At 45.5% G+C, this 24,446-nt stretch overlaps 1 protein-coding gene and 1 long non-coding RNA gene across 9 annotated transcripts in view; one reads left to right on the forward strand and one right to left on the reverse strand.

The window, feature by feature from the left end:
• The window catches only part of PDZD2 (PDZ domain containing 2), a 368,874-nt gene that overhangs the window by 334,987 nt on the left and 9,441 nt on the right, over positions 1 to 24,446 (forward strand). For all 8 annotated transcript variants that reach the window (XM_040494680.1, XM_040494710.1, XM_040494715.1 and 5 more), the window contains 7 exons: positions 4,512 to 4,593; positions 6,130 to 6,164; positions 7,118 to 7,274; positions 8,990 to 9,786; positions 13,376 to 13,511; positions 16,154 to 20,210; positions 21,457 to 21,574. In XM_040494680.1, coding sequence (XP_040350614.1) covers positions 4,512 to 4,593; positions 6,130 to 6,164; positions 7,118 to 7,274; positions 8,990 to 9,786; positions 13,376 to 13,511; positions 16,154 to 20,210; positions 21,457 to 21,574 — 5,382 coding nt within the window. The remainder of the gene's footprint in view (positions 1 to 4,511; positions 4,594 to 6,129; positions 6,165 to 7,117; positions 7,275 to 8,989; positions 9,787 to 13,375; positions 13,512 to 16,153; positions 20,211 to 21,456; positions 21,575 to 24,446) is intronic.
• On the reverse strand, positions 385 to 14,083 carry LOC121043149 (uncharacterized). Its single transcript, XR_005796705.1, has 3 exons — positions 13,982 to 14,083; positions 10,393 to 10,399; positions 385 to 396 (listed from the first exon to the last, which is right to left on the reverse strand). It is a non-coding gene; the product is annotated as an uncharacterized LOC121043149 (long non-coding RNA).

Consider the following 24,446-nt stretch of genomic DNA (forward strand, 5'->3'; position numbering starts at 1 on the left):
TTTGTCCTGTAGCAGTGATGACACATATTCCTATGATGACGCACACTCTGGTAAGACAGTTCACCCAGCCGGGCTTGGGAATCAGCCTGTGGTCACACAGTGGCCAAGTAACTGATACACATGGGAACAACTCACTGATGTGGACTTCTTCATCTTCACACTCTTAGAAATTTCATTAGAAAATTTTGACAGTGTTATTGGTGAATATAAAATATGGTATGAAGATAAGAGTGCTGGGTTCTGAGTAACTTCCAGCTGTTTGTTTGATCTCTAGTGAGATACTTAACCTTTTTGGGTTTCTGCATCAAGAAAATGTGAGAGCATTGGATTAAATGATCTGTCCAGGCCATCCTTGACCTGAGGAGAATACTTCTGTCATTAAGGCTTAAGAGTCCACTAATATTTTTTCTGCATTGATATCACATTGTTGAATTTGCAGATAATCATAGCCCCTGTATCGTGGGCCTTTGTGTTATTTGGTTGTATCTCTTTTATACTTGAGCAGTTGCTTTTAATTTTTTTAGGTTAACAGGAGCACACCTCAGCAATTTCAACTCTACTGGCTTTGAGCACCGTTTTTTGTTGTTTCAAGTACTTGATGTAAAAATCCTTTTAAATTAACTTGTCTATAATATCAGGTTATATTTTACAAAATTCAGCCTTTCCTTTTCAGTAACTCAAAATGCTCCATAAGAACATTAGCTCTTTTTTGGGGCATCTGGGTGGCTCAGTCGGTTAAGCATCTGACTTTGGCTCAGGTCATGATCTCACAGTTCATGGGTTCGAGCCCTGTGTCAGGCTTCATGCTGACAGCTCAGAACCTGGAGCCTGCTTTGGATTCTGTTTCTCCTGTTCTATGCCCCTCCCCCTCTCTCACTCTGTCTCTCTCTCTCTCTCAAAAATCAATACACATTAAAAAAAGAATATTAGTTCTTTTTGTGCCTATCATATGACCACCTCCTCTGTATCATTTGTACTATTATTTGATTATATCCTAAATGGTCCCAGACTGCTATGCTTGATGGACTTGTATGCCATCTTGAGAGTAAGACGTGTGTGTGGAGAACTTTGGGTCATCCCATTTCTGAGATTTCTTTAGTGTATTAATTTTATAGCATCATTTTTAGTGTTTTCAGTGGTGTGTTTTTGTTATACTGGTTCTCCATAGTGCTTGGACAAGGATTGCCATTAGACTGATTCAAAGTCAACTCCACTACTATTTTTTTTCCCAGATTGTGTTCTCCTGTCTATATATGTCTTAAATAAAAACTTCTTGAATAAATATCATTAAAATAAAATCAAGTCCTGCTTCTACCATTTTCCATTTTTTTCCTTCTTGTCACTTCCTGTTTTTCTCCTTTACATTTTATAGTCCTGACATTTTCCCTTGTAATCTGTTCTCCTCTGTCTCTCTGCTGTCCCCATGGCTCTCTTTGGGTCATTTTTTTTTTTAAGTTTATTTATTTATTTTGAGAGAGAGAGAGTGTGCAAGCAGGGGAGGGACAGATTGCTGTCAGCAAGGAGCCTGATTCAGGGCTTGATCCCAACAACCACAAGATCATGACCTGAGCTGAAATCAAGAGGCAGACACTTAACCAACTGAGCCATCCAGGCACCCCATGTCATTTTTAACACCACTTTGCCTCAAACTCACAGCTAGAGTGGTCTTGACTCCTTCCTCTAGGGTCCTCTCTGGGATTCCATCACCTGCTTCCCACTTAGGAAGCAGTCCAATAAGCTAGAGCTGACCTCGCACATCCCTCAGCAACATTATAAAAAATTAAGTTCTCAGTGGTTTCCAGGCATTCGTTTCAAGGCATGTCTGACTTCAAAATCCATTCCAAAATAGCACAGGTCACGATTTGTTGGGAGGTCTGCTTCGTCTCAGCCCAAAAGCATCTACCTAATTTGCCAGTACAGTCAAACATCAGAATGGCATTTAAGCACAAAGCATAATAATTCTGATGGACTGGTGCTCTGCGATCCTGTTGAATACAGGTTGATTCATGTTTCTGGCCACAGTAAATGGTCATCATGATGGTGTGGGAGATACATCCAGCAAAACCAGATTTCAGTATTTGTTTTACTAGATTTCACATTTCTTCCTAGGTAAACATGGTGTTCTTAATTGTAACATCATACTATATTTTTCTTTTGGTCAAGATTCCATTTTATGTTTAATGTATTTTTATACCGCTCACCCCAGCATCTCATGCCAGTAGTACATTTTGATACTGAATGTATGTACTTCCTTAGTTTTCATGTTGTTCCAATAGAAATACCACAAGGATTTTCTTTTCTTCTGTTTCTCATAATGACTGGCGCAGTGACTGCCCAACTGGGATATTCAAACCCTCCAGGTCTAGACAAGCTAAGATTTGGACTTACTCAGGTCACAGCTTCTAGCTTATGTTAAGTAGAAGAAAGTCATAGAGGTCCATTTTTAACTGGTCCTGGGGCTCTCAGCATGACTAGAATTATCCAGGAAATCTTTCACTTGTTTTAAAACCTGACCATTTTTCTCCCACTCAGAAAAATAGTTGCAAATATTGAAAGTCTAATGTCAATTAGAAAATGGCAACCTTGCAATTCTTGCAAATTGGCAAGAAAAATTTGCAACCACCATATAAGCTTATATTTTCCCTGACTCATTTATACAAAATTACTTTTGCTTTATGAAGTATATGTTTGTGTTTTAGTGTGTATGCTTTGTGCATGTATGTATATATATTTTTTTTATTTCCTGTGAAGGTTGCTAGAAAGTATTACATAAAAGCCATGATGTGATTATGATTTATCTGTTAGATTAAAACATAATGCTGAATCTTGCATAACTTTATTTACTAAGAAAAATTGCTATGCTTATCCAAAAATTACTTATGCTAAATGTTATTTTAGTACATAAAATTACCATTCTAAGTTTACAGTATTCTTACCTTTAAAAAAGAAACTCTATACAAGTTATGTAATTGTCTTTTAAAATACCTCATAGTTCAGCATATATCAGGCTTTAAACTTTTTTTCCATATTGAATAATGACAGGGATAACAACTAATGGGGGAAAAATGCATAAATCTACCATGATCCCAATAAATATAGAGAGAAAAGAAGAGTTATAAAATGACTATTTTGAAAACTTCATCATAAAAATTTATTCAAATAAGAATAATCAATGATGCTAAAACCATTGAGTAAAAATATACTGGGGAGCAGGATATTGATGTTGTCTGAAGCTGTTTCCTCCCAGATTACTCATTGATGACCAAAAAAAAAAAAAAAATCTAGTAAAGAAATGTGGTGAAGTCCATCCTAATCAAGTGGTCAAAGTTACCATCAGTCATGAAACATGAAATGCTGACCCTGAGTGCCTCTCTGATGCACTGAAAAGGAAACAGTTGTTGTAGTTTTTCTGCCAAAAAAAAAAAAAAAAAAAACATAATCTAAATCTCAGCATGAAAAAACTATTAGATCCTAATTGAGGGTTTGATTGGCCTAGGTTTCTTCCAGAATATCAGTATTGTGACAGACAAAAGCTCAGTAGTGTTTTGGATTAAAGGAGTCTAAAAAAGACTTGACCCTAAATTGAATTCTGGATTGCCAAAAATGAAATTTCTGTAAAGCATTACTATGCGAAGGAGTTAGTTGGTGACAATCCGCTAAAGATCCACAACAAGATAAGGAGCTTGCACCAGAATGCAAATCAGTTACATCACTAGGGCCACCACTCAGTTCAGTGGATATTTTTCCCCCAGGAAGACACTGTTGGGAAAGAAGCTGAGTGTTGATAAGCATTCTAGAGGAAAATCCTATCTCCTCACAAGCTGGCATCAAACTTCCTGTGAACTACTTCTGTCTCCTGACACATTTTGAGTAGCATTTCTGAAGGACGGTGTTAGTACAGTTGGCTGAATTGGAATATAAAATGTGCATTAGACAGTCATTTGTGTCAATGTTAAATTTCCTAGAATTGACAATAGTACTGGGGTTATTAAAGAGAATGTTCTTGTTTTTAGGAGGTTTGTAACTAACCTCTTAACGTCTGCAACTGACTCCCAAATTAAAATGTTAAATGGTGTGTGTATCTGTATAAAGAAAGAGCATGAGTGTAAATGTGGGAGAATGTTTTAAAAAACAACAATGAAGAATTTACTACTCTTGTGTTACTTTTACGAGTTTTATGTAGGTTTGAAATTGTTTGAGTAAAATCTAGGAAAAAAGAATTAGAAGTGAGTGTTCTAGAGAGAGGCAGGTATCAGCCATGTAGCACCTGAAAGCTTTAATGAATTTGAAAACCAACTGAGGGTCTGATTTTGAATACATTGTTTGAAGCAATATGTTAACCTGGCAATATTTCTTATATGCCCTGAGCTATTGCTTCAGAGGATGGTCATAATCTTTGGTCCTGTGGTTTTCCTCTTTATTTCCACTCAGCCTCTGACTCTGGTCCTAGCTACTTTTTTGGGGGTAAAATAAATAAAACCAGCTAATTTGTGCTTTCTGCTGAAAACCAGGTTTCCGAGCAGGAAATGGATGCAGTGATAGCACGCAGCACTTATCAGGAGAGCAAAGAGGCCAATTCCTCTCCTGGCTTAGGTACTGTATTTGCACATTTTCATTCAACACTCAGAAGAGTCTCTCAATTAACCTTCCCCATGGGACACTCCCCAATGCAATGTTATTGGTTGGATTCTTTGTAATTACCAGGTTTGGCAGAAGTAGTTGTCCAAGAGATTCTGTGCTTTTTCTTAGTGTCTACTTTTGATTTCTGCAGTTATTTAATGTGCTTTATTAAAGTTCTAATTATGCATGCTTCTTGTACTACAAGATCATTTGCAAAAATGAGTTAGCGGCATTTCGTGTGTTTTATGTATAATTCATATGAAATGTTTTAGGTAAAAATGAAGTAATCCCAAAATATCAGTTGTTTGATAGATGCAGAGTGGTCTCCATTCCAAAACCTGGGGTTTCTTTACATGAATTAAAAATTTCCACAAAGTACGGCAGCTCTATTTCAATAATAAGTCGGTATTTTTTAAGTTTCAACTTAAGGGTAATAGAGGCTCCCAAAATCATGATTTTCCACTTCTTTAAGTGGGAAACTTAAGGCAGAGAAGGACTGAAATAGTAAGAATTTCATATGAATTTTAAATGTGAAACATTCCATCAAGTTTTGAAAGTAATGTTTCCGGTAGAATAGAAATCCAAAGGGACTGCAAACATGTCTCAACTCAAGATATTACTGATGCTAAGATTGATGTCAGGAGAAAAAGGAACTGAGACATGAGTTACTGGTTGTCAGAGGAAAAGGAAGACTTAAGATTTTTTGGCAGCCATGTAATACCCTGATTATTTCCATCCATAATTAATATATTTAAAGTGGGCACAACCATAATGGGCTCTTTATTTGGCCAGCTCCTTCTCCTGACCTGCCTGCCAGCTGTCCTCTCCTAAGCCTGGCATACCCATTCGATCATTTATTTTGAAAGATTTTATTAAGCTATGGACCTCATGCCCAAGATCTTTTTGCTCATGGCATAGAATTTAAAGTTTCAATGCCGAATCTTCACATCCTACTACTAAAAACCAAAATAGGTTATTCAACCCTCTCCCCAGTTTCTTCATGGGTTTCTTGAGTGGGACTTCTTTGTTCGTTGATCCTTCGATCCGTTCAGCAGATATCACTGAATACTTCCTAGACCCAGGTGCAATGCTGAGCATTGTGGAGTCAGATCACTGAAGATCTCAGCCCTGTAGATGAATAGCTGAGGAAGGAATATGAGAGGCATCCACTTATAATTAAATTATACTGTGTGTATGGAAATTGGTTTATGGGTAATATAAAATACTCTCGAGATTCAGAAGAAGTTACTTCCAACTGGGTGATCCCATGGAGGTGGTAGCATCCAAGTTAGGGCTTGAAGCATGAGCAGAACCTTGGGAGGTGGGGTGGGGTGGGGATCGGGTCAAGTGCATGCATGTCTACCACCTATGCACACAGCCCATCAGTGTCAGTCAAGCAGAGAAGAGTTAATATGTTTGGCTCCTTCTTTTCTAGTTGAGAATGAGAGCCTAGTTGTAAGAATTCGAGCTGCGCTCTTTTAACTTTATGGTGAATTTTCCCTCCAACAGGTACCCCCTTGAAGAGTCCCTCTCTTGCAAAAAAGGTGAGTCAAGGCACACTGCTGCCTCGCTCAGATGGCCCACGAACTGATTCCTGGAGCCCAGAAGCCAAACCTGAGGGCCCAGCTCATATTTCTGTCCATGAGTCATTTTGGCCACTCTACACAGACAACTGCAACAATGCTAATTTGAGAACAAATATAAAAATGTGTGTTTCTTTCATTAACTATTCATCTAGGAAAAGAATAGAGCAACAAAATAAAAGAAGTGAGCTGCAGTTTTTCTTTTTAATTTTTTTTAATGTTTATTTTTGAAAGAGAGAGCACGCGTATGTGTTGGGGAGGGGCAGAAAGAGTGAAGGAGACACAAAATCTGAAGCAGACTCCAGGCTCCTAGCTGTCAGTAGAGAGCCTGATGCGGGGCTCAAACTCACAAACCGTGAGATCATGACCTGAGCCCCGTGAGCTGCAGTTTGAAGGATAGTTTACAACCTGCTCCACAGTAAAGGGTCCCAGTTGGTTTGGGGGGAACCTGTGACTTTAAGGAGACTGGAATCTTTCTCAGCTGGCGGCCCCTCAATCCCAGTGGATCAGAGCCCAGGATTCAAACTCCCCTCTTCCTTGTTCCATCACTAGGTTGAACCAGCGGCTGGGAATTTATTTCTATTTTCCTCTCTCTCTCCCCCAGTGTTTTTCCTGGGGTGGTTGATACAGTGCTGCTGTGGCTTTTCTGGTCATTGCTAAGCATTTGGCAAAAAAAAAAAAAAAAAAAAAAAAAATCTTTTAAAAACATGGTCTGGCAGCAACTGTTGGCTTTTTCCTTAATTGTTTAATTTAGCCATCCTGAAGTAAATGGAACTGGGTGTTTATTGTCACCACTGTTTCACAGGACCATGGATTCAAACAAAGTGTTCTTGGAAAGACAGGAAGTAATTACTATTTCAGCTGATCAGCTTCTGGTGTGCTTGCTCATCATCCACCACTGTCTTCTCCAACAGGACCCCCTGATTTCTGACCCCGAACCCGCCCAGTACTTTGCCCCCGGTGTCCCAGGCCCCCTGTCAGACTTCATGGTGGCCGGCTCTGAGGACGAGGATCACCCAGGAAGTGGCTGCAGCATCTCTGAAGACGGTGGCCTGCCACCCAGCACCTCCAGTAAACAATGACTGTTTTCTGACTCGGGCCACATGGGTTTACGTATTATGATGCTTTAATGTGAACGGAGAACTGGAACCCAAGCCTCTGGTTGAGTAGAAGCCATCTTTGTTCCCTGACTAAATTCAGAGTTTATTCTTAGAAAATGCAGCCCACCATTTAATGACGGGCCCCTCAGGTCTGCGGTAAAGGATCTGGACACCCGTTCTGCACCCAGGGTGTTGGAGGTGGCTAAACCAGCATTTAGATGCTATTTACATAACTTAGTCTTGAAATTTATGGCATGAAATCAGGTTAGCAACCTGATGGCTTTATGTTTTAGGGGAACCCTAGCCAAGATCCAGGTCCCTTCCCTCACTGGGCCCTAACTTCATTCTTTTTAGAAGGCAGCGAGTGAAAGATTCTGAACCCGTAAGAGAGATGTTATCAACAGGTGTTTTTAAATCTCATTGATTACGCTCTCACTACAATATGAGGTAATCTCATGTGAACCATACTGATTTCTCAGGCTTCTGCTGGTGTGGTTTGCTTTTTTTTTTTTTTTTTAATGTTTATTTATTTTTGAGACAAAGAGAGACAGAGCATGAATGGGGGAGGGCCAGACAGAGGGAGACACAGAATCTGAAGCAGGCTCCAGGCTCTGAGCTGTCAGCACAGAGCCCAAGGCGGGGCTCGAACTCATGGACCGCGAGTTTCACAGGACAAATAAACACTAAAAAAATTACCAAAAAATATATATTTTTTTAATGTTTATTCATTTTTGAGAGAGAGTGAGAGTGAGCATGAGTGGGGGAGGGACAGAGAGAGAGGGAGACCCAGAATCTGAAGTAGGCTCCAGGCTCTGAGCTGTTCACACAGAGCCCGACATGGGGCTCAACTCCCAAACCGCAAGATTATGACCTTAGCCAAAGTCAGACGCTCAACCAACTGAGCCACCCAAGCACCCCTGCACTTTTTTTTTTTAATTTCTAATGTATGAACAAGAACATCTCTGTCTTAGGACAGGCAGACTTGACCACTCTGGCTTTCATTTGAAGCAGCTGATGCACTTACTCTAGTCTCTGATGGAAACATTTCAAGGTGGAAGCACGTGTAATTTTTCTTTCATTTAGCAAGATGCAAAGAGTTTGCTGAGCAAACAAGTTTTCCCCTATCCCTGGTTGGTTACAGAGAATATAATATCAGGCTCCCTGTACCATGTTCTAGGAGCTTATGTGCCCCCCGTACCCAGCCCCCACTCCTTGCCCCTGAGGAAGGGCCTCCTGTGATGAAGGGGGGGCCTCACGGGATAAGGTCCTGGAGTGTAGGGCTTGCTGGTCTCTGGGCGTCCTCCCAAAAAGGAGCTCCCAGCAGCAGCATCTAGTGCGAACCCCAGCCATGTATCAGGCATCATGGGTGTTGATGAATTAAACATTTCTGTCTCTAGGCAGCATACATGTGCAAACCAAATCCAGAGATTGAAGTAAAAAAAAGAAAAAAAATTTTAAACAAGAAAAGAGGCCAGTGGGAAAAGGAGAGAGGGACTCTGGTTGTCCACTCTGTGCAAATCCCAAGAAGCCCTGTCATCTAAGCCTGGTCTTCAGTGGCCAGAGGACAAATAGGTGGCAGTTGTGAATGGGGGGGTGCTCACGTATAATGAGGGGGGTTGAGTTGTAAAACCAGGCCAGATGGGAAACCCTGTCTCATTTGATGATTTCTTTCCCCCTCCCCACCAGCTCACAAGGAACCAGGAAAAGCCAGGGCCAACAGCCTCGTGTCTCTAGGAAGCCAGCGGGCCTCGGGGCTCTTCCACAAGCAGGTGACGGTTGCCAGACAAGCCAGTCTCCCTGGGAGCCCGCAGGTGCTCCGAAACCCTCTCGTCCGCCAGAGGAGGGTTGGCTGCTATGACACAGACGATGCCAGTGACGAAGAAGAGTTTGATGGCGAAGGGGATTGCGTTTCCCTCCCAGGGACCCTCTCTGGTCCCAGCAGGTCTCTGCCAGAGGACGACTGTAGGCAGGTCTTGATGACCTCTTCCAAGGTCATGAGTATCAACAACCAGGAGGAACATCCCCAGAAAACACTGGTCAGTAAGGCCTCCTCAGTGCCTCTCCTGGGCAGCTCACTGGACTTAGAGGAGAGTGTGCCAGAGGGCACGGGGGACACTCCTTCCCATTCAGCCAACCTGCTGGCCTCGGTAGCGGCCCCCAAGGGTGGCCCTGGCCGCTCAGGAAAGAAGGAACTATCAGGATCTAAGAGTTCCCCCAAATTGGAATACAAAGCCGATACAGGCCCCCAGAATCTGATGCGCACAGATGTCTCCAGGTCCCCCCAGCAGAAGAATGACAACCTGGGGTCCAGGCACAAACCAGTGGCCAGGGTCAGCCCACACCACAAGAGGCCCGAGGCTGACACCAGGCCCAGCAACTCCGAGACTGAAAACCTAGCTGATGGAGCTGATGACCCATGTATCCAGGCCACTTCTGGCAGAGAGACCGGGACTGATTTTCATCCCGATGGAACCGTGGAGAAGGTAACTGGTTTCCTTTCAGTTACTTGGGATCTCAGTGACTTTTGTGTGAGTGAATACGGAGTGTGTTAGGAAGCAGAGGATATCCTGCCTGGAAGAGGGGGAATGGTTGGAGAAACAGACTGTAGCAGCTGGTGGGGGGAACATGCCCAGGTATTGAGTCATAGATCATTCTGCCAAAAGATGAAATCCCTCTCTTACCTGTACACGGGACCTGTACACATGGTTGATGAGGGAAGGGCGGCACTAGGCTGGTGAAGAAGAACACTGGGTCTGGTCCCCTGGCTAGTTGGGTGACCATTGAGGCAAGTTGTTGAATCTTTGTGAGACACAGTTGTCTGGACCACTGAGGAGAGATCGTGCCCTGATTCTGAGGAGAGATTCTGCCCTGATTATCTCTCACAGCCAGAGGGACCATCACACAGGCTAACAGTGATTCTCTCCAGCTGGTGAGGTTCTGCGCGATCCTTATTTTTTCAGACTTTTTACAGCAACTGTGTAATAATCAAAACTATTCGTACCCTTATTGTGAGAATCACGTGAAAAATTGGGCAGGCATTCACTTAGAAACTTAACATGCACCTGGGCGCCTGGAAGGCTCAGTCTGACTCTCCATCTTGGGGTTGTGAGTTCCAGCCCCATGTTGACGGTAAAGAAGACTGAAAAAGAAAATCTTAAAAAAAAAAAAAAAGAAAACTTATAATGCACCACTTAAATGCAAGTCAATATTATTTACGTTACAACTTGGTTACACATGTGTTAGAATGGTCCAGATTGTCAAATTGCTTGATTTTCAAAAAAATTTTTTTAATGTTTGTTTATTTTTGAGAGACAGAGACACAGAGTGCAGGCAGGGGAGGGCGGAGAGAGAGGGAGACACAGAATCTGAAGCAGGCTCCAGGCTCCGAGTGTCAGAGCCCAAGGCAGGGCTCAAACCCACAAACCGTAAGATCATGACCTGAGCCACAGTCAGATGCTCAAACAACTGAGCCACCCAGGCACCTCTCACATGGCTTGATTTTAGTCAGTATACCTCCACGTAAGCAAGGAGGAGTAAGAGAAACAAATGTTTACGACCTCAACATAAATAGTTTCTCTCTGAGCTGATTGTAAGGCCGCATCTATAAAGATACATGTTCAAGTGGTTTATACAAACATATGTGTAAACAGACCCAGAAAATATGAAGTCATAAAAACTATATTAGGCAGAAGGGATTTTTGTTAACCATATAGAAAAAGTAGAAACACATCTTTTTTCATCCTCCGAAAATATGTTACTACTTCCAACTAGCATATGTGTTTTAAAATGCAATGTTCGGCTGATGGGTTAACCCCTTCTTTTAAAAAGTATCAGCCAGTTTTGGATAACTATATAAATCAGGGGTTTTGTTCATAATTGTTTATAAAATAAGAGCTTTTGTCATTGTGAATGAGTATTCCCAATAAGAATTTTGAGAGGCATTTAAAACTTTTGCACAAAAGTTTAACTCTTCTCTTAAAAAAATTTATTTCAAAAATATGATTTCATCTATACATCAGAAAGAAAATAGAATGCATTGCCATTTTATGGGGCACCTGGGTGGCTCAGTCAGTTAAGCACCCAAGTCTTGATTTCAGCTCAGGTCTTGATCTCGTGGTTCGTGGAATCGAGTCCCACCTCAGGCTGTGCACTTACAGCACGGAGCCTGCTTGGGAGTCTCTCTCCCTTTCTCTCTGCCCCTTGCCTGCTTGGTCACATGAACACTCTCTCTCTCTCTCTCTCTCTCTCTCTCTCTCTCTCTCAAAATAAACAAAATTTACACTTGATCTTAGCCAAAAGGCCGAGAAGCAATAAATAAATAAACTTTTAAAAAAATGCATTGTCATTAAGTATTTACCCTCAAATATTGGAAGCTTAAAAAGAAAAAAAACTTCGGTAAGTTGTCTTCTGCTGTTTTTACTTAATACTTTTCAAGATGAGACGAATGTCACATAACATAAAATGAAACACTGTAGAATACAGTTCAGTGGCATTTGGTGCATTCACAGTGCTGTTCAGTCACACCTCTAATGCCAAACCTCTTTCATTGTTTTGTATTACATTTATGCCTTACTAATTCCAAACCTCTTTTGCTGTTTTCTATTACGTTTATGCCTTACTGCTAAAGGGAAATAACTGACTCAAACCCTGTGCAGATTTCCCTCAGCAGATACTAAATGATTTTTATACAAGAGCCGCTGAAAGACGCTGTATCCATTTCACCTCTCTCCTCTGCTGCCACCTTTGGGCCACTTTGTGAAGACTCCTTAACTCTGAGAGTGAATTTCAAATCTGATTTAACTTCCTGGCGGGTTGGTTTTGCAATTTTTTTCTTTTTTTTTTACAGTAGGTTTTAGATAGAAGAAAGGAAGATGAAGTAATTGACACTTGGCTAAGTGAAATTTTGAAAGATTAAATGTCCGTTTCATTTGTCCAGATGAGTCCTGGCCCTAAGTACCAAACTGACATGCTGACCTTACAGTCGTGGATATTACCATACTGTACACAGACAATAATACCTACGTCTGTATAGCCTTTTGTGGGCTGTATGTTTTGTTTTTTTTTTTTTTACTCATTTACTCATCTTTTATTTAAATCTCTGTGAGTTAGACAGGGCAAGTCTTATCCCCAATTTTTTCCCCATTTTTTTCTCCTGTGGTAAAATCCACCTTATGTGAAAATGTACAGTTCTAATTTGTTAATAATGTTGTGCATTCATCACCACCATCTCCTGAACTCTTTTCATCTTGTGAAACAGAAACTCTACCTGTTATATAATAACTCTCCCACCAGCCCCCAGAAACCACCACTCTGTCTTCTGTCTCTCTGATTTCTACTACTCTCAATACCTTATAAAAGTGGAATCATACACTTTTGTCTTTTTGTGACTGGATTATTTCACTTCACATAATGTCCTCAAGGTTCATCCCTGTTGCAGCCTGGATCAGAATCTCCTTTCTAAGACGGAGTAATATCCCATTTTCGGTATATCCCCCATTTTGATTATCCAGTGATCTATCAACGGACACTTGAACTGCTTTCACATTTTAGCTATTGTGAATAGTGCTGCTATAAACATGGCAATACACATACCTCTTAGAGACCCTGCTTTCAGTTCTTCTGGGTGTATACCCAGAAGTCGGATATGTGGATCGTATGGTATTTCTGTGTTTATTTTTTTGAGAAACCTCCGTAGCCTTTTCCATAGTGGCTCAACCATTTCACATTCCCGCCAACAGTGCACAAGGTTCCGGTTTCTCCACATTCTCGCCAACACCTGTTATTTCTGCTTTTGATTATAGCCACCCTCATGGGTGTGGGGTGACATCTCAGTGTGATTCTGATCTGCAGTTCCCTGATCACCCACATTCCAAAGTTAGGAAAACTGAGGCTTAGGAAGAATGACAAGTCCATATAATTTCTAGTGGATCTGACACCCAGAATCTGGATCTCGTGGCTCCTCATCCGGGGTTCTCTGAAATTCCCCAAACCAGCTCTTCTCTGTGTGTGAGGTCTTAGGGTGCAGAAAACCTGAAAACTGACAACAGTGACTTGTGGTTGTCATTGTGCCAGGAATCTCTGGGGAAGCTAACCGTCGAGGATGGACGTGTCCCTTCCAACTGGGGGCCAGCCAGTGCCCCATGTCACCCAGATGCTGGCCACCGCACAGAGAACCTGCCGGAAGCTGCACCAGAGCGACCAAGGACAGGTAAGGTTATTTTGGTGCTGGTTAAGCTTCAAGATGGGAAGGCAGAAGTTACCCTTATACAAATGTTACACGTGGAGAATTTGGGGAAGCGGGGCGGGCGGGGGGGGGGGGCAGCCGGGGGCGGCTTTTACACAGGTGAATGATATTTAAAAACTCCTGCATTTAACAACTTTACTACATCATTGTGCCTAAACTCCTAGTTTTAGTTCCACATCAAGTGCATCCATTTTCAGTCAGTTGACACTCTTTACCTATTTTGTGATGTGAACCTTAGTGAATAAGTCATGAGATGACACAGAGGGGTTCCTGCCCTTCAGAATCTCAGCACTCTGCTTACATGAGATCAGATGCACCGAGAACTATCTTTTCCCTCACACATCCACAGAATGTAATATTTGAGCCGTGTGCTGAGGTCACAAGACACTCCTGGCCTGCACGGCTGACGCTGGCCCTGGCGGGCCGTCCTAAACACACCTGTGGCCCCGCTCTAGCTCGGACACTGCACCGATGTCTTCTGCGTCCTCCTGTGCCTGCAACATCGTTTGTAAGGCTGCTGGGCCTCCCTCCCCATTTTGTGCCATAACTGAGGCAACATTCTGCCCATTATTGGACATTTGGGGAGGTTTACAAGTGAAGGATTACTTTGAAACGTGACATCAAGGACTGCCTCTATGTCATTTAATCTCCCCCAAAACACTTTTAAGTTACACGCTTTGCAATAAAGTCAAATTGCTAACAAAAACTTAAGGTTTGTTCAGTAAATGCATCTGAAACTGAAGAACGACTGTTAAATCCCTTCCTTTTGTCTCATTGTGACTTTTCCCCGAGTTGGTACCAGCAGAAGCAGGAAAGTCATTCTGAAGGGAGTTCAAAAAGGCAGAGCAGAGAAGGACATGAGCCTGTGGATTCGAATTCTTGGCACATCCCTCCCCTTCCACGGGGTCTGGGGAGGTTGTGTATGCTCTCCACGCATGTCTTGATAGGCCGACCTTGCTGTTGCCAAGTGCTGTCTGCACAGAGGCCATGCAGTCGGGGTTTATAGATAACAGGGTGGGGTGTGGAGCCACCTTCCCGGGTGACCCTGGCTATAAACTCTGGCCCTGGATCCATTGCTTAACCGCTCTGTGCCTCAGTTCCCTCCTGTTCCCAAGTAGATGGTGACAGGACCTACCTCACAGTCTTGGGAGGAAAATTAAGTGCATGAAAAACTCTTAGCACAGCACTAAGTCCTAATAACTAGTTCTTAATTGTTGACATAGGAACTTCAGGAGGGAAAAGGAATATGCAATTAAGATGATTTGTGTGGAAGGGGCGCCTGCGTGGCTCAGTCAATTAGCTGCCCAACTTTGGCTCCGGTCATAATCTCCCGGTTCGTGGGTTCGAGTCCCACACTGGGCTCTGTGCTGACAGCTCAGAGCCTGGAGCCTGCTTCAGATTCTGTGTCTCCCTCTCTCTCTGCCCCTCCCCTGTTCACGCTCTGTCTCTCTCTCCTCTCTCTCTCTCTCAAAAGTATTTAAATTTTTTTTTAATTTTTAAGTAAAAAATTAAAACATTAATTAAAAAATTAAAAAAATGATTTGTGTGGGAGATGTGGAGTGAATATAACGTTTGGGGAGACCATCTTCTCAAAGCAGGTGCTTTGATTGTGACTGTTTCCCAGCAACCCATAGTTCCCAAGAAAATAGCAAATCTAATGTTCTTATTATGTCCTTTCTCCCGATTATAAGATGCCATGTGCCAGAGGTGAACAGATTAGCCCGAGTGTGTGGGGGCCTCATGAGGAGGCCCCTCCAGAGCCCGTCTCACGAAAGGACTTCATTTCCCACTGTCGCCGGCACGCATTGCCTTTCCCTGCGCCTCTGAGGTTTCATGCACTCTCTTCTCTGCTTTCATTCCATTTTCTTCTTCGCCTTCCTCCCGATCACTGTGTGGCCCGACTCTCCCCGCAGAACTCCCACCCCGCCCCCGACCCCTTCTGTCAGAGCTTCCCAGATTATGTGGCCTTCCAGCTCTCCCAATCCTTTCAACGCGGTCAAGACACAACCAAGGTACAGTGCGGACTTGCCTCCTTCTGTGGTGTCCTGTGTTTCTTCCCAAATTAGCCTCCTCCCTCCTGTCCTGCGCTGAGCAGTAAGTCCCCAGAGGTCGTCACTTGACTGTTTTAGACTCTACAGCACACAACTCCCACCATAAGGCCAAACCCATGACCTAGAGCTAAACCAGAGACCCGAAGCCTCTGCAGATGAACACAAAGCCGAGGGATCAAACGGAACAGCCTGACCCCTGAGGCCATTGCCATCAGAGCAGACGGTGTAAAGAAACCCAGGGGAAGGGCTTCTGGGGCCCCCATCCTTAAAAATAACCAAAAAGAGAGAAAAGGCAGAAACAAAGGGTTATTCTGCCAGCCAGTCTGAGTTATTTCGGAACGTCTGGAGCAGAGTGGTATTTGTTAGATGTGAGCGCTCTGTAATTTCAGAGGCAAAAACAGAGCGACAAGGAGGCCTACATTTAGGCTGTGGGATGTCTTTCTGAAAAAAGACCAAAAATTTGAGAGCGTTTCATTTTCCTCCTTTTTTTTCAATTGAGAGTTTTCCTCACATTTTCCCCTCTCTCTCCCTGCTTCCCCCCTTATCTCCACACAGGACAGGATAGCCCCCCAGACCTCATCCCTACCCCAGAGCAGAAGGGGGCAGCTCACCCTGAGCCCAGCAAGACCTCCATGGACACGGGGCCAGCAAGGCGGCCTGAGGACCGTGGAGAGCCAGTGTCACCCGGGGTGCCTGAGTCTGAGGACAGATGTCACGTGAGTCTCGCCCAGGAGAGCAGCGCCTCCCCAGGGAAGATGGCAGCGGCTCGTCGTGACTTCAGCAACCTTCCGGCAGCCCCAGAAGCCAACTTGCCCAGGAAGGCAGCTGCCCACAGGGGCGCAGGACCTGAGGCAGAGGCAACGTCTGCAGCTAGTGGCGTCCTGTCCCCAGACCTCATGTCCCAGGAGGAGAGACAGAGAAGTCCCGGTCACCACGGCAAGGCTCTGCAAGCAACAGGCGTCCTCGTGCCTGCAAACTCCCCAGGCTCTTCCCTGCCCAAGGGAACAGATTCTGTGTCCGAGAGGGCCCCGCAGGCCAGCCCCTCCCTGCCGTCACCCGCTGACCGGGCTGCAGGGGCGTGTGGGGGTGTCTCCGGGCTTTGCTGCCCCAGGGAAAGCGGGGGCAGTCCTGTGACTGACATCGACACACTCATCAAGGAGCTGGATGCTTCTGAACCAAGACTTCAGTCTCCTCAGAAAGGGGACCGGTTGAGTCAAGTGGGACGTTCTCAGGGTCAACCTCCAGCAGGCACTGGAAGTGGAAGTTCCCACCATGCTGAGCCAGTCGTGGGGAACCAGACCCCCACCCTAAGGAGGGCCTGGGCTGCTGGCCAGCCCCCTCTCCCACAGTGGGCCTCCCAGCCTTCAGTTTTGGATTCCATTAATCCTGACAAACATTTTACTGTGAACAAAAACTTTTTGAGCAACTACTCTAGAAATTTTAGCAGTTTTCACGAAGACAGCATGTCCCTGTCGGGCCTGGGTGACAGCACGGAGCCATCTCTCTCATCCATGTATGGTGATGCCGAGGACTCATCTTCTGACCCTGAATCGCTCGCCGAAGCCCCACGAGCTTCCACCAGGAACAACTGGTCACCCCCTCATTCCCGCAGATCTTCTCACAGGGAAGACACTACAGAGTCTGAGGAGGAGCAAATTGAAATTTGTTCTACAAATGGTTCCCCCAATCCACCTTCAACTACCGCTCACGCACCTGCCCAGGCCGCACCCTGCCCTGTGTTGGCCAAAGTTCTGCCCTTAAAGCACAGTGCTCTGAGTCAAGTGGTGGGAAATCCACGCGAGAGAGCATCCTTTGTGCCAGGAAACTCATGCCCTTCAATTCCAAACTCTTCCCAGCCATTTCCTCTCTCGGATATAAGCTCTCAGGAGCATGAACTTCATGCAGATGTAAGGATTTTACAGAACCCCAGACCCTCGTGTGAAGAAGAAACCATGGAGGCCACCAGTACTAGCTCATCTGTGGGGAACAGGCAGCCTCCTGAAGCCGCCACGCATTTCCACAACCCTCCGGTCGCTCTCGGCAGTCTGAACACGGTAGATGGTTTAAAACATGACTTGCTGGGTGTCGAGACCCCAAATAAAAAACAAGAGACAAATGTCAGTGCAACTGAAAATCAGTCCCCCTGTAGCGTGCATGTCCCTAAGAATGGAGAGTCTGTTTTAACAAATCTACATATCTCCGAAAGTCACGAGCTGGATGAGTTGCTACAGAAACCAAAAATGGTTTCCAGGAGGCCCATCATGGCCTGGTTTAAGGAAATAAATAAAAATAACCAAGGGACACATTCACAGGGCAAAACTGAAAAGGAGCAACCCATGGCGCCCAGCAGAAGCCCTGACTCCAAAAGTCAGGTGTTGAGTTCCAGCCAAAATTCCAGAAAGGGGATTGCTGTGCCTAATAGCTCCCCCCAGCTGAAAGTGAATCTGGAAAATAAAGACTCACCTAAAAAAAGTTCAGTGGAAACACTCTTAAGTAACTGTCAGAAACCCAAATCTGGTCCTAAGCTGAAGAGACTCAGCATCAAAAGCAAAAGCAAAGCCAGTTCCGAGGCCCCTGCAGCTCACGTTGCCAAGGCTGGTGGGACAGACCCCAGGAAACCCCTCATTTCACCCCAGACCTCCCACAAAATGCTTTTGAAGGGAGCATCTAACCAGTTCCACATAGACCACGAGGAGCTTGACAAAAATGCCACGGCCACCCCCAGGTCCCCCCAGTGCGTGCTGGAGAGCAGGCCACCTGCTGCCCCGGGGTCACTGAAGCCGTCAGTTTCGGAAACGAGCATCACAGCGTTCATTTCACCCCACGCCTCCCCCAGGACTCTCCCTGAGCAGGGTGCATGCGGTAGATCCTACGTGGCTTTGCACTCAGAACCCAACAGAGGCTGCCCAGCGGCCCCCAGATCTCCTAAGTGTGGGCCAGAGACCAGGGCTCCCCCTGTGGCCTCAGGGAACAGCGCATCCACAGCCACCAACGGACAGGAGGCCCCACCTCCTGGGCAGAGGGAGCGGCGCACGGCCAGCCGAATGGATTCGGCACCAGAAGTAGCCCGATCGGGGGTGACTGATGACAAAGGAGGCAGAATAATTACTGGTGATCCCCTAGAAAGAACAAACCAGCTGAAAATAGTTGAAATTTCTTCTGAAAGAATGCCCAAGAATGCATGTGGTGACAAGCTAGCTGAAAGTGACAGAGTAAGAGGGTTCTTGGCCCAGAGCAACTGTCAGGAGAAGAGTGAGATCAGGTTCTGTCACCAGTCAGAGGAGACGTCCTCAAGTCATCCGCCGTCACTCACATCTTGTGCGTCCCAGGTAGAGCAGGAAACCCAGCGATCTTTCAGTGTGGCAAAACTGGCTTCCTCCTCCTCCTCCCCACAACTGCCTACTAGAAAGGTGGATTCCTCGCAGGGGAAGTCAAGTCAGGTGTCGGGCTCCCTCGGGATGACCAAGAACGGCACGTCAGCGGGCCCAGTGCCAGATGACCATCCATGTTTCACACCAAGGCCAGCGACCAGGACCTACTCCATGCCGGCCCAGTTTTCAAGCCATTTTGGACGGGAAGGGCATGCTCTACACAGCCCAGGTCGCTCTCACCGGGACAGCCAGATCCCTGCAACAAGTGGGGGGCTCCTCGAGGCCAAGGCAGCCAGAGGTGGTGGTCTTGGCCTGGCTAACGGACAGGGCGTGTACAGCGTCAAGCCCCTCCTGGAGACATCGAGGAACCTTCCAACAACAGACGAAGGGGATGTTCTTTCAGTGCGAGAGACGAGCTGCCTAGTCACGGACAAAATCAAAGTCACTAGAAGACATTACTACTCTGAGCAGAACTACGAATCTACCTCATTTTTCTCTGTGAAGCAGAGGATCAAGTCTTTTGAGAACCTAGCCCATTCTGACCGGCTGGTGGCCAGGTCTGGGGTGTCTCCTTTTTTGTCAGCGAGCTCCAAGCCTCCCATTGGGAGACGGTCATCTGGCAGCATTGCTTCCGGGAGCCTCAGCCACCCCAGTGACCCAGCAGCAAGGTCACTGAGACGCAGCCTGAGTTCCTGCAGCGAAAGCCAAAGTGAAGCCAGCACCCTGATCCCCCAGATGACCAAGTCCCCCTCCAGCACAGCATTGACAGTCTCCCAGCAGAATCCAGCGGAGGCCAGTAACAAGGGCCCTGACTCAGACCCAAAGAAATCACTTAGTCCTTCTGGAATTCCCACCCCAACCATGACCCCAGCCTCTCCCGTCAAAAGGAACAAGTCCTCGGTGCGCCACACCCAGCCCTCTCCCTTATCCCGCTCTAAGCTCCAGGAACTGAGGGCCTTGAGCATGCCTGACCTTGACAAGCTCTGCAGTGAGGACTTCTCAGTGGGACCGACAGCCGTACTCTTCAAAACCGAGCTGGAAATCACCCCCAGGAGGTCGCTTGGCTCTCCCGCGGGAGGCCTCAATGGGTCCACTGCCCTTTCATGCCCCATGAAGCGGGGGGACAGGGCCTGTCCAGGAGGAAGCAGCCCTAAAGCCAGTGAGCCTGGGGCACCCAGTTCAGCCCATCATGTGGGTGAAACCACCTGGGATCTACCTTCTGGAAAAGGCTGGTCAGTTAAGTAAGTATCTGCCTCTCGCCTTTTATTCAAATAAACTGTATAAAAACTTTTTTTAATGTTTATTATTTATTTTTGAAAGAGAGAGAGAGACAGAGTACAGGAAGGGGAAGGTTAGAGAGAGGAAGACAAAGAATTCAAAGCAGGCTCCAGGCTCCAGGCTCTGAGCTGTCAGCACAGAGCCTGATGCAGGGCTTGAACCCACGAGCTGTGAGATCCTGACCTGAGCCGAAGTTGGATGCTTAACTGACTGAGCCACCCAGGCGCCCCTCAAATAAACTTTTTAAAAAATTATGAACTAGTTTTCAATTTTTGGAAAAGGTGCAAAGACTGGCACCCAAGCTCCTCACCCAGCTCTTCCTAATGGGAACATCTATAATCCTGGTCCAGTTGTCAAAAGTCAGAAATTTAACACTAGAAGAACACAGTTAACCACAGACTTAATTCAGATTTCACGGAACACATTTCACTAACGTCGTTTTTCTCTGTCAGGATACCACATTGCATTTAGCCCCCTTTGCTTTTTAATATCACTACTGGAAAAAGACCATGCCTGCAGAGAAAGGGTTTCCAGAATGTCGCTCTGCAGGGCAGTCTTGATGGGACACGGCACTTTTGGCAAGAGCGCCATCAGAGAGATGAGAGTGGACAGGGAGGGCTGCACCTCAGGGGACAACAGTCTGGGCCTTCGAAGCTGACCCGAGTTAAGCAGAAAATTCCTAACATTTTAAAGAATATTTTTCAAACTGTCAGAAATGTTCTGCGGAGCTCCAGCACTGGTTCCCTAACATCCTGAGGTGATGGATCCCAGAAGCCACAGTAATTCCTGTGAATGACATTCCTGCCCAGCACTCAGGATTCTTCAAGCAGTTTGTATTGAGAGTTCTTATGACCAAAAGGGGCACCTTTTGAAGGGGCGCCTGGGTGGCTCGGTCAGTTGAGCGTCTCCGACTTCGGCTCAGGTCATGATCTCACAGTTCATGAGTTCGACCCCCACATCGGGTTCTGTGCTGACAGCTCAGAGCCTGGAGCCTGCTTCAGAGTCTGTGACTCCTTGCTCCCCTTGCTCCTTGTCCATCCTTCACAGTGCGCTCTCGAGAAAAAAATAAACAGACATTAAAAAAATTATTTTTAAAAACAAAAGAGAGCATGAAAATCAGAAAACACCTGCAACTTGGTAGAAAGAGCATTGTAAATACAACCTTATGAAAGGAGAAAATTGCCTTTTTCTTTCATATTTTTATATTAGTTTGGATCAACTTCTAGTCTCAGCAGGAGACCAGCAAAGATTACAGTCTGTTTTATCATCAGTGGGGTCAAGATCGACGGTCCCGGCTCTCATTCAGGAAGCGAAAGCACAATCAGAGGTGAGTGGAACCCGACCACACAGGGAGACGAGGCTGGGGCAGGGCCGGGGTGGGGTCGTGCCCAGGTTCGGGGCAGGAGCTCTGGGAGCCAGGAAGAGCTCTGCTCTGAGCCCGAGCACAGAGCTGCCCAGCTGGGTCTGACCTCTCTCGCAGTTGCAGCTTGCAGCTGGCTTCACAAGGTAGACCTTGACTTGAATTTCAGGTGCCAGATTGGCGCAGCCGCTGTGTTAATTCCCCAGTAGTGACTAGTTACCATCCTCCTCACCCCCCCACACTTGGAGTCTGTCAACAGAGGGTCCTCAAAACTGAACTAGGCTTGTTGGAAACATGAGGGAATGGCCACAGCACATCTCTGCACCTAGGTGGACGTTAACTACTTGTCAAGGGAGCCACCTGCTGGGGAAATGAGTTAGCGTGTGTGTGTGTGTGTGTGTGTGTGTGTGTGTGTGTGTGTAGCCCTACTCTGGCCCCCAACATGAGAGCTTCTGAAGCCTGGGATTCAAGACAAGGTGGCTAACCGGTCATTAGAAATGCAGTCTTTTGGGGCACCTGGGTGGCTCAGTCAGTCGAGTGTCCAACTTCAGCTCAAGTCATGCTCTCACAGTTCATGAGTTTGAGCCCCGCATCTGGCTCTGTGCTGACAGTGGGCTCTGTGCTGAGAGCTCAGATCCTGGAGATGCTTCAGATTCTGTGTCTCCCTCTCTCTCTGCCCCTCCCCCACTTGCACTCTGTCTGTCTCTGTCAAAAATAAACATTAAAAAAAAAAAAAAAGTCAGTCTTTTGGGGCGCCAGGGTGGCTAAGTCAGTTAAGCATTCAGCTTTGGCTCAGGTCATGATCTTCGCGGTCCATGAGTTCAAGCCCCGCATCAGGCTATGTGCTGATAGCTCAGAGCCTGGAGCCTGCTTCAGATTCTGTGTCTCCCTCTATCTCTGTGCCCCTCCCCTGCTCGTGCTCTGTCTCTCTCTCGCTCAAAAAAAAATAAACATTTAAAAAAATTTTTTAAAAAATGCAGTCTTTCAATAAATTGGATGTGATGATAATAACAGAAGAAGCCATGGGTTCATATCTAGAATACTTCTCTGAAGAACAAGGTTAATTTCTCAGAACTGCCCTTAGAGATTTGAACCCTAATAAGTGAATATTTGTTTTGAGAAAACAAATATGAACAGTTTTTTCTTGACTGGTAATGTACCTGGGCCACTCATAGATCTGAGAACACTGTGCCAGAAATTTCTAGCATTACCCAGAAGGGCTGTGATGTTGGCATCCCCTGAGGAAGGAACCAGGTTGGAGAGGAGACCAGCTCCCCTTAGTTTACACACTCCCTCTGGTCCTCAGCCTGCTGGTTTGGGTCTGTGCAGTTAACAAGCACATTGAGACATCCAGCATTTTTCACTTTCAGTGAAAGGGACCGTTCTGTCCTCTCCCTTCTTTCTTCGACTTGTGACAACAAGTGTTTCATGCATGCAAGTCTCATTCTGGCATTTCCAATCAACATGGCATGGTGGGATCACACTTTGCCGGGTCCCTTGTCCTCAGACATTCTACAGTGTTAGATAAAATGTAGAAGGAGGGGCACCTAGGTGGCTCAGTTCGTTAAGCCATCCGACTCTTGATTTCGGCTCAGGTCATGATCTCACGGTTCATGGGATCAAGCCTTGCGTTAGGCTCTGCACTGTCAGTGCTTGGGACTCTCTCTCCCTTTCTCTCTGCCTCTCTCTCTCAAATAAACTTAAGAAGAAGAAAAGAAAGTAGAAGCAGAAAACCAAAAAGTCTCAACCTACCTCACAAATGAGATGCACATTTTCAGGGACCACAGACACAATGGGAGACTTTTTGTGCGGGCAGGACGCTGAGTGCCAGCTGGGAGGGTCTCCCACCCCGTCCCTCTGGTTCCACATTCACCCCCAGACAAGTACGGTGGCTTGGTGTGGAACAGCATTCCTACTTGCATCAGAATGCAGCTGTTCACCCTCATTTCCCTGCAGTCTTCACTTGCTTTCACAGAGTGGCCGTCGTCGGCTTCTAGTGCACTTGTATCCTCAGACACAATTCGAAAAAACATTTTTTGAGCAAATTAAAATTTGGGTGTACCAGACCACATGCCCCATTTTCATCAAGGATGCCTAGTTTTCATTCTTCTCTCTGAACGTGTCTGAGCCTGTAAATGGTTGGACTTCCCAACAAAGTCAAAATCCCCCAGCAGGTCTGTGGAACATTCTAGTGTCAGCAAATGGAGATTTGGTTTGAATGAACTTCTTTGGGGAGACAGAAAATGCTTGGGATCACTCTTTAGGACGTATTAATAGGACTAAACTCTTTTTCTTTTATTTTTTTATGTTTTATTTTCAGAGAGCGAGCGAGCGAGCCTGCATGTGAGTGGGGAATGGGCAGGGAGAGAGAAAATCCCAAGCAGGTTCCGCCTTGTCAGTGCAGAGCCTGATTCAGGGCTCAAATTCACCAACCGTGACATTATGACCTGAGCTGAAATCAAGAGTCAGACGCTTAACCGACTGAGCCACCCAGGCACTCCTAAACTCTTTTTTTTTTTTTTTTAATTATGGGTTCCTTCCCCAGCACAATACAGAGGTGGTTCTCTCAGTGTTTTCACCTTCTCTCATCAAAACAACACTTCAGTTTTATTTTTAGATTCTTTTTCTGTTGCTGGGTTGAGAACACCTTGAATTGATGGATTATAAATCACTTCATGGGGAACCTAGCAATGCAGATCTTGAAAAATGTTGCGGAATCATTTTTACCATGTGCGGTGAAGGAAGTCAAAATTCAGAATTATAATAATAATAACTGAATAACTCAGTTATTTTAAAATATTTTAAGGTATCTTTTGTTGGATGCTTGAAACACAGGACA

The sequence above is a fragment of the Herpailurus yagouaroundi genome, unplaced genomic scaffold (genome assembly GCF_014898765.1).
Source record: "Herpailurus yagouaroundi ecotype Mexico unplaced genomic scaffold, PumYag 29, whole genome shotgun sequence".
Taxonomy (NCBI): domain Eukaryota; kingdom Metazoa; phylum Chordata; class Mammalia; order Carnivora; family Felidae; genus Herpailurus; species Herpailurus yagouaroundi.